Source organism: Oncorhynchus nerka, linkage group LG7 (genome assembly GCF_034236695.1).
Source record: "Oncorhynchus nerka isolate Pitt River linkage group LG7, Oner_Uvic_2.0, whole genome shotgun sequence".
In the NCBI taxonomy this organism is placed as follows: Eukaryota; Metazoa; Chordata; class Actinopteri; order Salmoniformes; family Salmonidae; genus Oncorhynchus; species Oncorhynchus nerka.
In genome coordinates, this window is record NC_088402.1 from 42,004,833 (window position 1) to 42,019,338 (window position 14,506).

At 46.3% G+C, this 14,506-nt stretch overlaps 1 protein-coding gene across 2 annotated transcripts; it reads left to right on the forward strand.

Annotated features, from left to right (window-relative positions):
• Positions 1-516: 516 nt before the first annotated feature.
• On the forward strand, positions 517-13,549 carry LOC115131704 (PR domain zinc finger protein 1-like). Of its 2 annotated transcripts, XM_029663641.2 has the most exons (7): positions 517-702; positions 1,412-1,719; positions 5,764-5,883; positions 7,759-8,002; positions 9,888-10,753; positions 10,859-10,987; positions 11,560-13,549. In XM_029663641.2, exons 2-7 carry the CDS (start codon positions 1,453-1,455, stop codon positions 12,130-12,132), a joined length of 2,199 nt encoding a protein of 732 aa, XP_029519501.1. In that variant the 5' UTR covers positions 517-702; positions 1,412-1,452; the 3' UTR covers positions 12,133-13,549. The 2 variants fall into 2 exon arrangements, with proteins under 2 accessions (XP_029519501.1, XP_029519502.1); XM_029663642.2 differs by lacking the exons at positions 517-702; positions 1,412-1,719; positions 5,764-5,883 and adding an exon at positions 7,303-7,529.
• Positions 13,550-14,506: the final 957 nt, after the last annotated feature.

The window sequence follows — 14,506 nt, forward strand, 5'->3', positions numbered from 1 at the left end:
ACCCTCCAAGTTCACACTCACCCTCCAAACGTATGACTACTGATGATCCTTTGCACCTCTGTGCTTTATTGTGAATCCAAATCAAATATTTGAAGTGTGTGTGACCGTACAGGGTCCTTTGCACCTAAATGTTTTATTATGAATTTTTAAAAAGTGTGTGTGTGAACTGGGGGATTGAGGAGACCAAGATGTTGTAGGCTGAGGACGTTGTTCCACCAGATCAGATTGCTCGTTAAGGGTCAAACCACGCAAAAGTCTATCAGTGTGTTTGTCAGTGGCCACAAGCCAGCCATCTGCTATTCTTTCTTTCATTCATTCAGATGTCTTACGTGGGCCCCGGGGTGTTCCTTTGTGTGTGTGTGTGTGTGTGCATGGTCACATTCAGGCAACTGTCCAAAGCCACCAGTTATGTGTCAATTGGTCGCACGTCCAACTAATCCTCTCAGTCACATGGCCAACGGCGGCTTCTCATTGGACGAGAGGATGGGGTAAGAAAAGCATTGCCCAACGGTGGCTCGGGAGTTTTGGTGGCAGAGACAAAGTGGGCACAGCCTGGATACCCGAAGGATCTTACAGGGAGGAATTCCTGGAAAAACAAAGCGAGAGTGACACTGGAAAAAGTAGAAGACAAGAGAAAGAGAGGCGGAGAGGGATGACCTTACCAAAGAGATGATGTTCCCACAGCAAAATGGTTGTCTAAAAGTAATTGTCAACTGCATCCTATTTTGTGCCTGTATGACAAGGAAGGTGTTCAAGAAATATGACAAATACAGTAATGGTGAACTTTTGTATTCGAGTCAATGCTGAGTGAATGAAGCGTGAATGAACAGCACCGAATGGGCTTGACCTCTTGGGTCTGATTGAGTTTTGATTGGGAAAATAGCTCATGGTCAACAACGGCGGGGTTGTTTACACTTACTTGATGGACTAGGATTTGGATTGGATTTGATCATCCTTGGCGATATTCAGATTAATATTGGGGCTTGGAATATGTTGAATATTTTTGCTGGGTTGAATGGAAAAGCTGCATAGATTTTTGGTGAAATTAAGCATGTTGACTTGATTCATAGTTCCGGTATTGAACAATAACTTATGAGCTTGATGATGTTTTGGCTGAATTACATTGCTGATCATTTTGTCATTCAGTGGTTCTGTTGCCTTTTTCGCTATATATCGCGGATTATATTGACGACGACAAGCATTGTCAGCACCCTATCATGCAGTGGGATTAAGTCACTTTCAATCAATTCTCACAGTACAGTGTGTTGCTTATCAAGTGACAATGACAAGTGACAACAAGAAGCAAGGCAAAGGAATTCCACTAGTGTCACTAGTGAATTCAAACATACCATTTTATTCATGCAAGGATGAAGTAGCATGACACCCCTTCTCTCCCTTTTCTCTCTTCCAGACCTCAAGCTTTAACCAACACATCTAAAGACGAGGGCCCCCATGAAAAACCAAAGTATCACCGAAGTAACACCGTACCGACGCACCCCAACCCAAACCAAGTCCAGCGGGGAAGAGAGGATCAACACAAATAGTGTTAAGATGAAGCTGGAGACAGCCCCAGATATGAGTGAGTGGCGAGAGGACGACTTTGCCCTCAACTGCACCTACATTGTCCCTGACCAGGTGTCGGACCCCAGCTTCGGTGTGCCCAAAGCCATGACGTCCATACCCCGCAACCTCACCTTTGAGTACAGCACAGAGAATGAGGTAGGAACTTTAATAGAAGTCACATTTAGATTTAGAACCAGGAGGGGAATACAGTACACGTTCACAGCCAAGCGCATGTTTGTGTATTGACATTTTACTGTGATGCACAATGTCTTTCTTACATACTCTATTGATTAAGTCTGAATGAATCTGGGACAGTCCGCGGTCAATGACAAGTTGTGGTCAAGGCTCGTGTTTGGTGCAAGCAAGAGTTGCTCCATTCCATTCCTGCTCTGCTCAGTGTTACAATGGCCATGTCGTGTGTGCGCCGGTAAAAACCCAGAGCCTCTTTACCGTTACCAAGTCTCTAGGTCAGTATTCCAATCACGTCTCTGGGTCAACACGCACACACACATTTCCGTGAACAGGTCGCTGCAATACTGAAACAAATACCTTGTCATAATGTGTCTTTTCCATACCGCATCACAATGACCTTAGTTTCTTCACTGCCAGGATCTTCCTACCACAAACAGGCATAAGGCTCATGGTATCTTGACCCCGTGGTAGTCATCCACCTACTTAACAAGAGGACAGGGACCAGCACAGCTGCATCCAGGAGATCCAACCTGAGCCGTAAAATCACATCAACAGTTCCCGCTCTGGCCCTCCTTCCCACTCCCCTCTCCATCCCTCGTTTTCCTCCATTTAGGTGAATCAGTATTCTACACCATATGTCCAGGCTATGAGTGTCAGTGAATCAGCTGACTGGCATGGCCCTATTATGACTCACTAGAGAAGGGATCTGAGGTGTGAGGTTTTAGGCCGAGGGTGTCCTAAAATGTACACCGCACTCTTGTGAAAAGTGAACTTACAATTGTGGCAGAAGAGATGTCTCTCTCTTTTTGGGGGGAAAAACAGGTTGTAATTATCTCTCGCACACTTCTCACTTTTCTCACTCTCCGTCTTCTTCACTTTTCGTGTGGTTAAGTGAGCATACGGTTCCTTCCTCCTTCTCTCAGTATTTTCACCCGAGCAACTCTTAGATGTCCCTCCTTTAGCTGTGAGCGTCTCTTCTCTTCCCCTCTCTGCTGCTTTTTCTGCCTAGGCCTGCGAGAGGTGTGAAAACTGTGGTTATGAACGCATGGTAAGGTTTTTTGTGACTTTGTTAGTCTCCTTCCACCCTCACAAACACAAACCATCAGCCAAACCAGATGTAGCAAGTTGAACACACGGTGCAAGACTTCACTTTCACACCGGGTTGTGAGAGCTCTTTTCCTGTTTCAGCAGAGGCAAAGTGACCCTCAACTCTACTGTACTTGCATGCAAGACGGCTACATTACTTGCACTTGTAAGCACAACTTTTTTTATATGAGTGTCTCACTAAAACACACGTGTAAAGTATTTCAAACACAGTCTTTTGGTAAGGCTGGCTGTGTACCCTCAGAGAAGTTTCCCTTTCTGATAATGGCATTATGTCCATTTCTCCCCTGAGTAGTTGGCATTTGCTTGTGTGTGTGTGTGTGTGTGTGTGTGTGTGTGTGTGTGTGTGTGTGTGTTTTTTTTCCCGGTAAAGGTCACAGTGCCAGAGGGTGTGTCAATCAACAGGAAACAGACACATGCCAATTTAATAAAAACAAACAAACCTATGAACTACCTATGGGGGACTTCACACGTACTTATTAGTCCTTGCCAACCATTGTTTGTTACCAGTCAATGTTTAGTCATGGCGATTGCCGATTATGCAAAAGCACTACTTTTGAATTCGGGGATTCTTTCAGTTGTTCACCAAGTAATTATTGACTAACATAAAGATCACAATGCTCAATGCCAAGAGTTGGCAGGAGTGGTGTAAAGCTACCCGACATTAGACTCTGGAGCAGCGGAAACGCTTTCTCTGGAGTGATGAATCCAAGTCCGACGGACGAATCGGGGTTTGAAGGATGCTAGGAGAACGCTACCTGCCCCAATGCAGAATGCCAACTATAATATTTGGTGAAGGAGGAATAATGGTCTGTGGCTGTTTTTCATGGTTCAGGTGAGGCCCCTTAGATCCAGTGAAGGGAAATATTTTATGCAACAGCATACAATGACATTCTAGACAATTCTGTGCTTTCAATTTTGTGGGAACAGTTTGTGGAAGGCCTTTTCCTGTTTCAGCATGAAAATGCCCCAGTACACAAAGTGAGGTCCATACAGAAATGGTTTGTCGAGATCAGTGTGGAAGAACTTGACTGGCCTGCACAGAGCCCTGACCTCAACCCCATCAAACACTTTTGTGCTGAATTGGAACGCCAACGGCGAGCCAGGCCTAACCGCCCAACATCAGTGCCCGACCTCACTGATGCTCTTGTGGCTGAATGGAAGCAAGTCCCCGCAGCAATGTTCCATCATCTAGTGGGAAGCCATTCCAGTAAACAGCTGAGGCCACACATAAGACCATGAATGGAAGGATTTGGCTGGTCAGAGTAGAAGAGGGGTCACTCCACCCTTCCACTCCTCCTTCTCTCCTCCTTCCAACGCTCTTCGTAACTCCTAAGTGTGCCAAGAGGGGGGGGGGGACTGAGCGGGACTGAGCGGGTGAGGGGAGGAGTTGGGTAAGTAGGTTAGTCTCCAACGATTAACTTTCGTTTGGGGCGCAGGGCAGGCATCGTCACAGGCAGTATTTCCTGGCTGCGAGAGGACCTATTCCGAGCTGGGACAGTTAGGGGGGGAAGGTGGGAGGGAGAGTGGTGGCGTGGTCCAGTCAAGAAGCGAGTGATACTCCTCTACTCCTTCCCCCCTCCCTCCTTCTTCCTCGTCTTCTTATAAACCCGGCTGAGCGGTTGTTAATCAGCAGCCCTGTCGCAGCTCAGTCATTAGTCACGCTAAAACGAGGCCACACAATGTCCCTGTCACACTCACTCTCGTCTCACCCTCCGTCACCCCCATGGCCAGGATTCAACAGATCTTCAAGACAAAGCCCCTTAAGACCCCCCGAGCTATGGGTGCGTCTCACCGATGCTCCCTGCCAAGCGTGGGTGTCCCCCTGTGCCTTGTTCAAACTTCCAGTACTTTCTAAAGAATCCCTATTGGAGTATGAGTCAGGTTGCTATTCCTGGCCGTCGAGGCTCAGGGGAGAGAGTTCAGTCGACCGTGGTGATTTCCCCGTTTCCTTATCCCAGCTCTTGAGTTAACTGTGGATGTGTCTTTTTCTTTACGTCATACAAGTGTGTGACTTGAGTCTGGTAAACTCCGCGTCAGAGTGTAGACATTGAGCACGTACCAGAAAAAGGCACGACAGACACGCACGACAGAGACTGGTGGTCATTCTCACTAGCGGGGGCAGCGGTGAGCTGAGTTAGGTCATTTACGTTCTGTCTCTGTCCCCCTGTAAAAGGCTCTGCGTGGTCAATCCAACGTCTGCGGCGGCCGTAGAGCGTTCACTGCAACACGGCCTCCGCAGAAGTCAGGGAATGTATACCTTCTTGAGCTTTGCTGAGCAGAGCAGAGCTGCTGTGAAGTAAGTTGTCGTGGAAATGAGTTTGTGTTTCTACCGTCAATGCAGAGGTATTACGGACCCCTCCGCATTGTTAAATCACTTGCTCGGTGCACGGCGATGCGGTACAGAGCTCAGTTTGGCCTCTGCATGGCTCCCGGAGGCTCCGCAATTGCGTCACACCATTCATACTGTGCCTCCAACCACATTGTCGGGTCAAGCATAAATTGGCTTTAAGTCAATGGCGTTTATGAGGACAGTCAGCAGGTGAGAGAAGCAGGTCAGAGAAAGTGCAATTCCCTTCATTCATTTAACTCATTAGACAAGAGGAAGAAAGCGAGTCACCTTGGAGCTTTGGAGAGAAGATCAGAGCTCCTGTCTGGGTCAACATGTCAAGGCCATAGAAATAAAAATTGGTAGAACAGAAAAAGTTCCTCAGGCCACAGCAAATTGACAGCACCCTCATGCTTCTAATAACTCTATTTCTATGGTCAAGGCTGTCTTAAGGGACTGGCACTGTTTGACTGATTCTAATGTTTGATATAGCATGGGTCCCAGATCTGTTTGTGTCGTCTTGAAATCTGGTTCTGTTAGGCTAACTGTTTGATGATGTATTGTCTTGTGTTTAGGTGACAGGCGTGTTCAGCAAAGAGTACATTCCTCAGGGGACTCGGTTTGGACCTCTGCAAGGTGACATCTACACCAAATACAACGTCCCCAAACAGGCCAACAGGAAATACTTCTGGAGGGTAAGTTGGCGGAATAACCGTTCACACACACACGGTTTGACATCAAGCTGTCGGGAGATGATGTGGAAACCGGCCACTAGGGGCAACAGTGAGCGCTGTTACCCTCAAGTAGATTTGGGTTTTGCTAGGGCATTGTGGACAGGGATGGTGGATGGGCGTAAGCATCTGCCTCTGATTCCAATGGTTGCAAGTGCTTATCCAGTGATATTTTTTGTTTTAAGCCTATCCCAGTCCCTAGCCCTTACCTTAACCATTCTGAGTTAATGCCTTCACAATTTGTAGTCAATTCCTGAACTTAACCCCAAACTTAAAAATGCTGAGTTAATGCCTGAACTTAACACCTTTACACACAAATTTGACTTTGGAACAACGTCGAAATTTGACGTTTGAACGTCTAATTCTGAGGTGAGAATGTGAGAGCTGGTTGGTAAGTACAGCCATGAAAACAGGTGAATGAAATTATACAGTGGGTTCTAGGGGAGAACTCTCAATACCTTACCTAACAAGCAGATATGGGAACTGCTTCTCAAAAGAGACGGGGAAAAGAGATTCGAACCAAAATTCGTCCTAGTTATTCTTCTCCAATTATTCTTGGAAAAAGAAGCACAAGTGGTAAAACAGTTTCACACCAAGTCAGTCACTTCCCATCTAAAAGGAAACAAAAATGCATTGCTCAGAAGCCCATAGGTACTCAGGGGTTTTGGACAGATTTTTGGGGAAGTTGTGTATCTTTACACGCACGCAACAATTGCATCCTTCCCAGCGCTCAAGTCCCATTCAACAAGTATGACATATAGGAAGTGATTGTTAGTGTTCCCCTATCTCTCTCTCTCTCTCATACACACTTCCTTCTCATTCCCACACACCCTCGTCCTCTCTCTGTCTCCCGGCGGTCACTTGCCTAATTCAGGAGTTTTCTCTGAGTCGTTTCCCTGTTAGGGCTTTCTGTCCTACGTTTTCACCTTCCTTCTGGCATTTCCTGTAAACCCGATCCGTCCTGTCCTACTACTGCAAATTGGTGAAAGTCTGACTCGCCTCGAGAGTATGTCAACACTCTCTCACGGGACAGGTGTGGAAGTGTGTGACGTGTGGGAGTGTGTGTGCCTGTGAGCACGTGCCACCATCTATTTGTGTGTGTTTGGGTCTGCCAACACAACCCCTCGTACATTTCCTTAATTAAGAGATGCCAGTAAAAACAATTACAGGGAACTCTATATAGAATAAGTGATTGACAACTTGGCACGTGAGGAAATGTAATGGAAATTCCTATGGTTGACATTATTGTGATATGCTGTATCTCCTGGTGGGAAGCAGCCATTCAAGTCTGGGCATGTTGAGAGAACCCCCCCCCCCCCCCAACCAGAGTGTGAGAGAAAGAAAGAGAAAGAGAGAGAGAAAACATACGTCTGTCTGTCTGTCTGTCTGTCTGTCTGGGCATGCGTTCAAACTCTTTGCCCTGCCCCCTCTCCGTCAGTCTAACTAGCAGCTGATAAAAGCAGTGACAGCGTTGATTTCACACCAGACAGTGACAGTAGTTCAGGAACCCACACACAGTGCGCGGGACACACACTCAAGAAACAACCCAGGTGGAACAAGAACCAGGTCATTAGAAGAGGACATAGGAGACTGTTCTGTACATGGCAGAGGTGAACTACACTTTCTATCTACATACTGTGACCATGTTTTGTCAGCTCAGCAGCTCAACTGCTACAGTGAACGTTTCAGTCATGAGTGAATGTAACAATACAGTAGAGGTCAATCAGTTACAAAGTTGTGTACTAACTGATGTTACACTATGTTTTAAATACAAGTGTGGGCGCGTGTTCTATTACTGCATTGTATTCTTATTTCACTCTCCCCTCTTTTCCCTCCCAGATCTATAACGGCAGGCAGCTATACCACTTCATCGATGGATATGACTTGCAGCGCAGCAACTGGATGCGCTACGTCAACCCAGCGCACTCGCTGTCCGAACAGAACCTGGTGGCGTGCCAGAATGGCCGTGACGTCTACTTCTACACCAGCCGGCCCGTGGAGCCCAAGCAGGAGCTGCTGGTGTGGTACAGCCAAGATTTCGCCCAGAGACTGTGCAGCCAACCGGGTGAAGAGCTCAAACAAAGTGAGTGCCATCTTTGATTGTTGTTGTTGTTGTTGTTGTTGCCCTACTCTCATCTGTTCACTCTCCTCAACTCCTCTCCTTGTTTCTTTCTCCTCTACCCTCTCCCCTCGTCTTTCCCATCCTCTACTCTTCTCTCCTCTGCACTCATCTTTCTCTCTCCTTGAATTGCTTTTCCATCTACTCTCTAGCTCTCTCTTTTCTGTGGCTCTACAAATAAAGCCCTATTCTATGTTATGACACTCAATGAAAAAATGTTAGTGAGTGAGAGGATAATGTAGTGAAAGACAGTCAGGTGTGTATGTTTGTCTCTAGGTGGAAACGATGATGAACAGCGAGACAGTTCTCTTTTCATACCTATATCAGATATTTTTTAAAAGGGGGTTTAAATCTCTGTGTGTGTGTGTGTGTCTGCTTGATAAGATGCCACAAAGTTGAGCCATTTTTTTGTCCGATCACAGACTTTCATGATTATTGTCTTCAAAAGGAGTATTTTTTCCCCCTCGTGTTGATAAGATCTGAGTTCATTAGATGGTAAACAATGAGACTGAGTGTGACGGAAACCGTTTCCTTCCTTGTCCCCTTTTCGGAGCGGATGGCATTGTTCTGGAATATGTCCCGAGTCATGGTTGGGTGAGAGACTTACTGACAAAACACAATACACGGCTACACCTGCCTCAATGTAGGAGACGGCTCACCCACACACACAAACACACTCACTCTTCCTTACACAACATAGGGAACATCTCAAAAGGAGTGGAAAAGTCCTCTCAACAATGCCTGGTCAAGTAAAGTCCATGAGTCATTGTCAGCTGTACATTCAGGTATGGCAAGTTGTCCACTCATTATATGACAACTAGTTTTGTTGCCAGAAACTCTGTAAGGAGACATGCCCTCTTAAACTATAATTACATCACACAGTCATTCAACCTGTTGACTAATGTTGACTAGGCTACAATGCCAACTGCTTTGACACAGTCCTTTTTACTGTGTACTCCACACACTTGGGGACAACCCTGATGAAGACTGTAGTAATTAGGCCAGGCCTCTAAAAATTCACACAAAACAATAAAGGATAAAACGCATTTGGTTTAAATTGATCAATTTATAGACCTAATTAAAGGGTGACAGTTGAAAGTTCACGCCTAAGCTTTGTATGATCACTAATGCACGGTTTAATGCACTTAATATCCTATATATAATATATTTAATATCCTGCAGTGGGTTCACTTTCCCTTTAATCCTGGTTGTAAGGCAATTTCTGTTAAACAGCGAGTAATGAGTTAGTTAAAAGCCACACAGCTATTCACAGAAAACATAAGTAGGACTTAAAACAAGCTAACTAAATGGCAAATGCATTTCTTCCTGCGGTCCTGAGAAAGACGCTTGAGCGGTAATTGAAACCTTGCGACAGAAACGCCCCCCCCAAAAAAAAAATTAAAGCGTTTTGTTTTACTACAAATCCTACATGACACATATCCACATACACCCACATACACCCACACATCAAAATGAAAACATTGCTATCATAGTTGCCAGACAGAAACCATGAACTCTTTTGAAGTTTCATCTAAAAACTGAAACCGTCATCATCATTTACCATAAGAGGGAGCGCTAGGGAGGATGTGAGAGCCCGAGTGCGAGTGTGGTGCGTCACTACAGTCACTTCTCACTTCGTTAAGACGGTGAACTTTGTCATTTGTCCATCAATACTGTCCTATTGCAGAGGGATAAGTGAATAAATTGCTCATTAGGTCGACACAAAGGACGGACGGAAGTTGTATTATTGTGTGGATTGGCAAGGTTGACCGTTGTTTTTACAGTGTATTTTCATACACACTCAAACCCAACCACTATGTCTGACCTTGGGGTTTTTCTTCTTCTATAGAACACATTATCGGAGATGTCAGAGAATCCGAAGAGAAGGAGGAGATGAAAGACGAGAGAGAGGATGAAGGGGAGGAGAGAATTGACGTGGAGGTGCTGGAAAGAGACACACCGCCCGACACGCCAGACGACCAAATCATGGACTTCAGCCAGAAGATAGAGAATGAGAAGGTGACCCAGGACCACCAGGGACCCATCCCCTCTCCTCAACCCGACCAGCGAGAGCCCAATCTGGGATCTCATGTCTACGGCTTCCCAGAGTGCCACCCTACAGCCCCCTCCCCGACCCGCGACCTTCACCTCCACGGGCTCTACAGCCACAGAGAGGGCCTAGTGTCCTCCTACCCCCTCTACCATCCCCCCAGACCCCTTCAACCCCCCTACCAGCTTCTCCCCACATACAGCAGCCCCCACTACCCCCACCTCCTCCTCCCCCAGTACCCCCCACCCTTCCCTGGGATGCTCCCCTCCAGAGGCCCTCTGCGGTACAGCAGCTACCCGAGTAGCGATGGACTTCCACACCCCTCCATGACCCACCAGCCTGGTCTGCTCCCAGTGTCTCTGCCCTACCCTGGAGCGACTCAGGGAGGGCTGAAGGAGAGGACCCCAAATATGTCACCTCCTTGTGGGGCCCCAGCCACCCCAGAGCTCTCTCCCCTTCCCAAGCAGGAGCACCAGACACCCCTGCCGTCACCCTGTGGCTGTGAGGAGGCCATGAACCTCAGCCTGGCCATGCCAAAGAGCAGCCCCTCGCCACCTGCTCCTGGCTACAAATCCCTCCCCTACCCCCTGAAGAAACAGAACGGCAAGATCAAGTACGAATGCAACGTCTGCATCAAGACTTTCGGACAGCTGTCCAACCTCAAGGTGAGGATCTTCTAGACATAGGTGGTACTTTTGGTTTCTCTGGTGGCCCAATCTATTCCTGTCTTATTGTGGGTTCCTATCTAACCGAGGCATTTTTTCTTTTAGGTGCATCTGAGAGTACACAGTGGAGAGAAGCCCTTCCAGTGTCACCTCTGTCTGAAGAGCTTCACCCAGCTAGCCCACCTGCAGAAGCATCACCTGGTCCACACTGGAGAGAAACCACATGAGTGCACGGTATGTTTGTGTTTTGATCAGCTTTTTCCAGTCTACTTCAGCTCTAAAACACACACACACACCCCTGCGTGCCAGTATGAATTTCACCCTGCCCTGCCCTTGTGATGTAAGGAATCCCTGGGCTTTTGTTGAACACTCTTTTATAACTATGTGGGTGTGATCATGATCTCAGTCCTGTGTTGATTTTCATGGTAGGGTTCAGTGATCTCCAACTCGAAACAAGCAGTCTACACTTATAGAAAAAAGGGTTCTTCGGCTGTCCCCATATGAGAACTCTTTGAACAACCCTTTTTCGTTCCAGGCTGAACTCTTTTGGGTTCCATGTAGAACTCTCTGGGGAAAGGTTTCTACATGGAACCCAATAGGGTTCTACCTGGAACCAAAAAGGGTTGTTCAAAGGGTTCTCCTATGGGTTTCTAGCACCTTTTTTTCTAAGAGTGTCAGGTCATACCCTGCTAGCACGCAACCACAGAAACCCATGAGCCTGGTTTCACCCAGTTGTTCTAATGATATCACTATCACAACATCATCCTAACCTGAACTTTCCTATCCATCTGTTCCTATTCATATAGGTGTGTCACAAGCGCTTCAGCAGCACCAGCAACCTTAGGACCCACCTGCGGCTCCACTCGGGTGAGAAGCCCTACCAGTGCAAGCTGTGCAGCACCAAGTTCACCCAGTACATCCACCTCAAGCTCCACCGACGCCTGCACATCGCCCGCGACCGCCCCCACTGCTGCCCTCTCTGCGCCCACGCCTTCTTCCACCGCTTCTCGCTGCGCATCCACCAGCGCAGCTGCTGCCCCGCCTCTGCCCAGGCCCACGCCAGCTCACATGCCCACACCCACATCCGCGAGCTGGTCGAGCGCTTCGACACCAGCCCCGAAGCGGACACGCTGCCTGAAGGGGCAGGACCAGCCCATTTGGAAGCTGCAGTGGAGCGCTGGGTAGCCCGGAGCTTGGAAGGGCGAGAGGGCAAGGAGGACCAGAGTGAAGCCACCCTGCTGCTCAAGGCCTTCACGGCGGCCATTAACGCCCCAGCTCCTCCCACGACGTCATCGCACACTTCTACTTCAGCCTATCAGGAGAGGGCTAGTGTGGTACGCCTCTACAACCGGCCAATGGTGAAGACGCAAGGGCAGTAGGCGAAGTAGAATTACTCTTTTGGGGAGGGGTAAGGAACAAGAAACATTTTAAGGGTCTACCTCCTGAAAAGCCAGAGCACAATCGATTAAGTCGTCACGGAAAAATAAGTATTTCCTCGAGGGGAAGAGAGACTATGGAAAGCCAATAAGAGAGCAGCACCAAAACAAAGACTATTCAAAGACATGGCCAGTGTGTTCAGTGATTGCACTTCCACCCTAACTAAGGGTGTTTTCTTATTCGCTGTGAAGTTTCACTCAGGTCCACAGGTGTAATTTACATGGAATGTGTGAGAGAGTTTGTCAGCTATATTTGTTCAGTTGAGTGATTATTTTTCTTGTTAACGTAATGTTACGTCTTGACACTTCCAAGGAGGCTTACTCCTGGGAAAACCGTTGGACCAATGCCACAGACTATTACTGCGATATCTAATGTTTAATTACCGGACAATCTTTGTGTATATTTATTTATTTTTGCTAAAAAAGGGTAGATCAGGGATCTTGAAACTATGTGTATGCATTTGCGTTTGCCAAAAAAACAACAAGAATCAGATAAAATATGAGGATAAACAGGTCTAACTTATGTAGCATAACTTTTTCAAACTTAAATAGTGTATTCTAACGTAATGTAACAAGAGAGGAAAGCAAACTAAAAGTAGTCAGAATGTTATAATGTTCCGGTTCAATTCAAATAGCTTCTCAGGACTTCCTGTGAGTCATTTAGTGATGTGCATACTTCTGCACAGAAACTAGCAATAAAAAGAAAAAACCTTTTGTTTCTTCTTTTTGTGTGTCTTTTTGAATGTTAAAACATTAAGACAGTGTACTTGTATTTGAATTTGTTTGAATATATCCTGAAATACCATTGTGTTTCTAGCTCTTTCTCTTTGATTCAGTTGTTATCTAGCCACTGTCGATATATGCTTCATTTAATTCGTCCTCTATACTGGTGGTACTGTAGATGCGATTGTCATCCGAATCAGAGCATGAACCATACAGTATGTGAGAATGAACCCGATGTAGTCTGTACTGCACTTTCCCCTTTACTCAGTCTGCTCCTAGTACCACTGTATATATATATATACACACTCAGGTGAATGGCTCTCGGCTCTTGTTATTTTACCAAAACTATTGACAAAGGTACCTCATACGAGAGCTGTACGTTTTCGCTCTCACTGGAAAAAGCCAGAAATAGATCCATGCGCACCAAGGTTTCTGTTACCTAGAACCAAAATGGTGGAACTGTTCTAACATTAATACTGTGTGAATTATAATTGTTTTTGTATACACGTTTGTAGTTTTGTCTATGTAGTTTATTTTTGGACCAAGGTTATCATATGTGGATACTTTATGTCAGATATTATTTTCATGATACTTTTGCAATAAATGTAGCACATTAAACATGTTATTTTTCAAACTGTGACGTCTTTTGAGTTTTCTATTTTCTCGCTTCAAAAATCCAACATGGTTGTATTTGCACATTCACATGAACGCACACACAGACACCCCCTCACAAATCCCCCACATACTCTCGCCCTCTCTTACTCATAACCAAACTCTAGAAAGTCCCATACGACAGCCCACTCAAAACTCTTTGAGCTCACTTTCTTAGAAAATAGAGGAACTGAGAGTATGCACTGATGCTCACTAGAATCAGCATCACTTACCATCAGACTAAACCTAATGTGCTAATAATGATTGTGCTAATAATGATTGAATGATTGTGCTAATAACATTGAATGCGGATTATGTCTTCTGAGAAGATGTCACCTTTGTGGATATTCAGCTCTCTTGAAAATCTGTGAAACTATTGCTACCACCTTTCAGCGTACGCATATAGTATGTAATCAAGACAGTCGTGAAGAGGGTACGAAAAAACCTATTCCCCCTCAGGAGACTGAAAAGATTTGGCATGGGTCCTCAGATCCTCAAAAGGTTCTACAGCTGCACCATCGAGAGCATCCTGACGGGTTGCATCACTGCCTGGTATGGCAACTGCTCGGCCTCCGACTGCAAGGCACTATAGAGGGTAGTGCGTACGGCCCAGTACATCACTGGGGCCAAGCTTCCTGCCATCCAGGACCTCTATACCAGGCGGTGTCAGAGGAAAGCCCTAAAAAGACTCAAGCAACACCAGTCATAGACTGTTCTCTCTACTACCGCATGGCAAGCAGTACCGGAGCGCCAAGTCTAGGTCCAAGAGGCTTCTAAAAGCTTCTACCCCCAAGTCATAAGAATCCTGAACATCTAATCAAATGGCTACCCAGACTATTTGAATCCCCCACTCTTACGCTGCTGCTACTCTCTGTTATTAGCTATACATAGTCACTTTAATAACTCTACCTACATGTACATATTACCTCAATTACCTCGACTA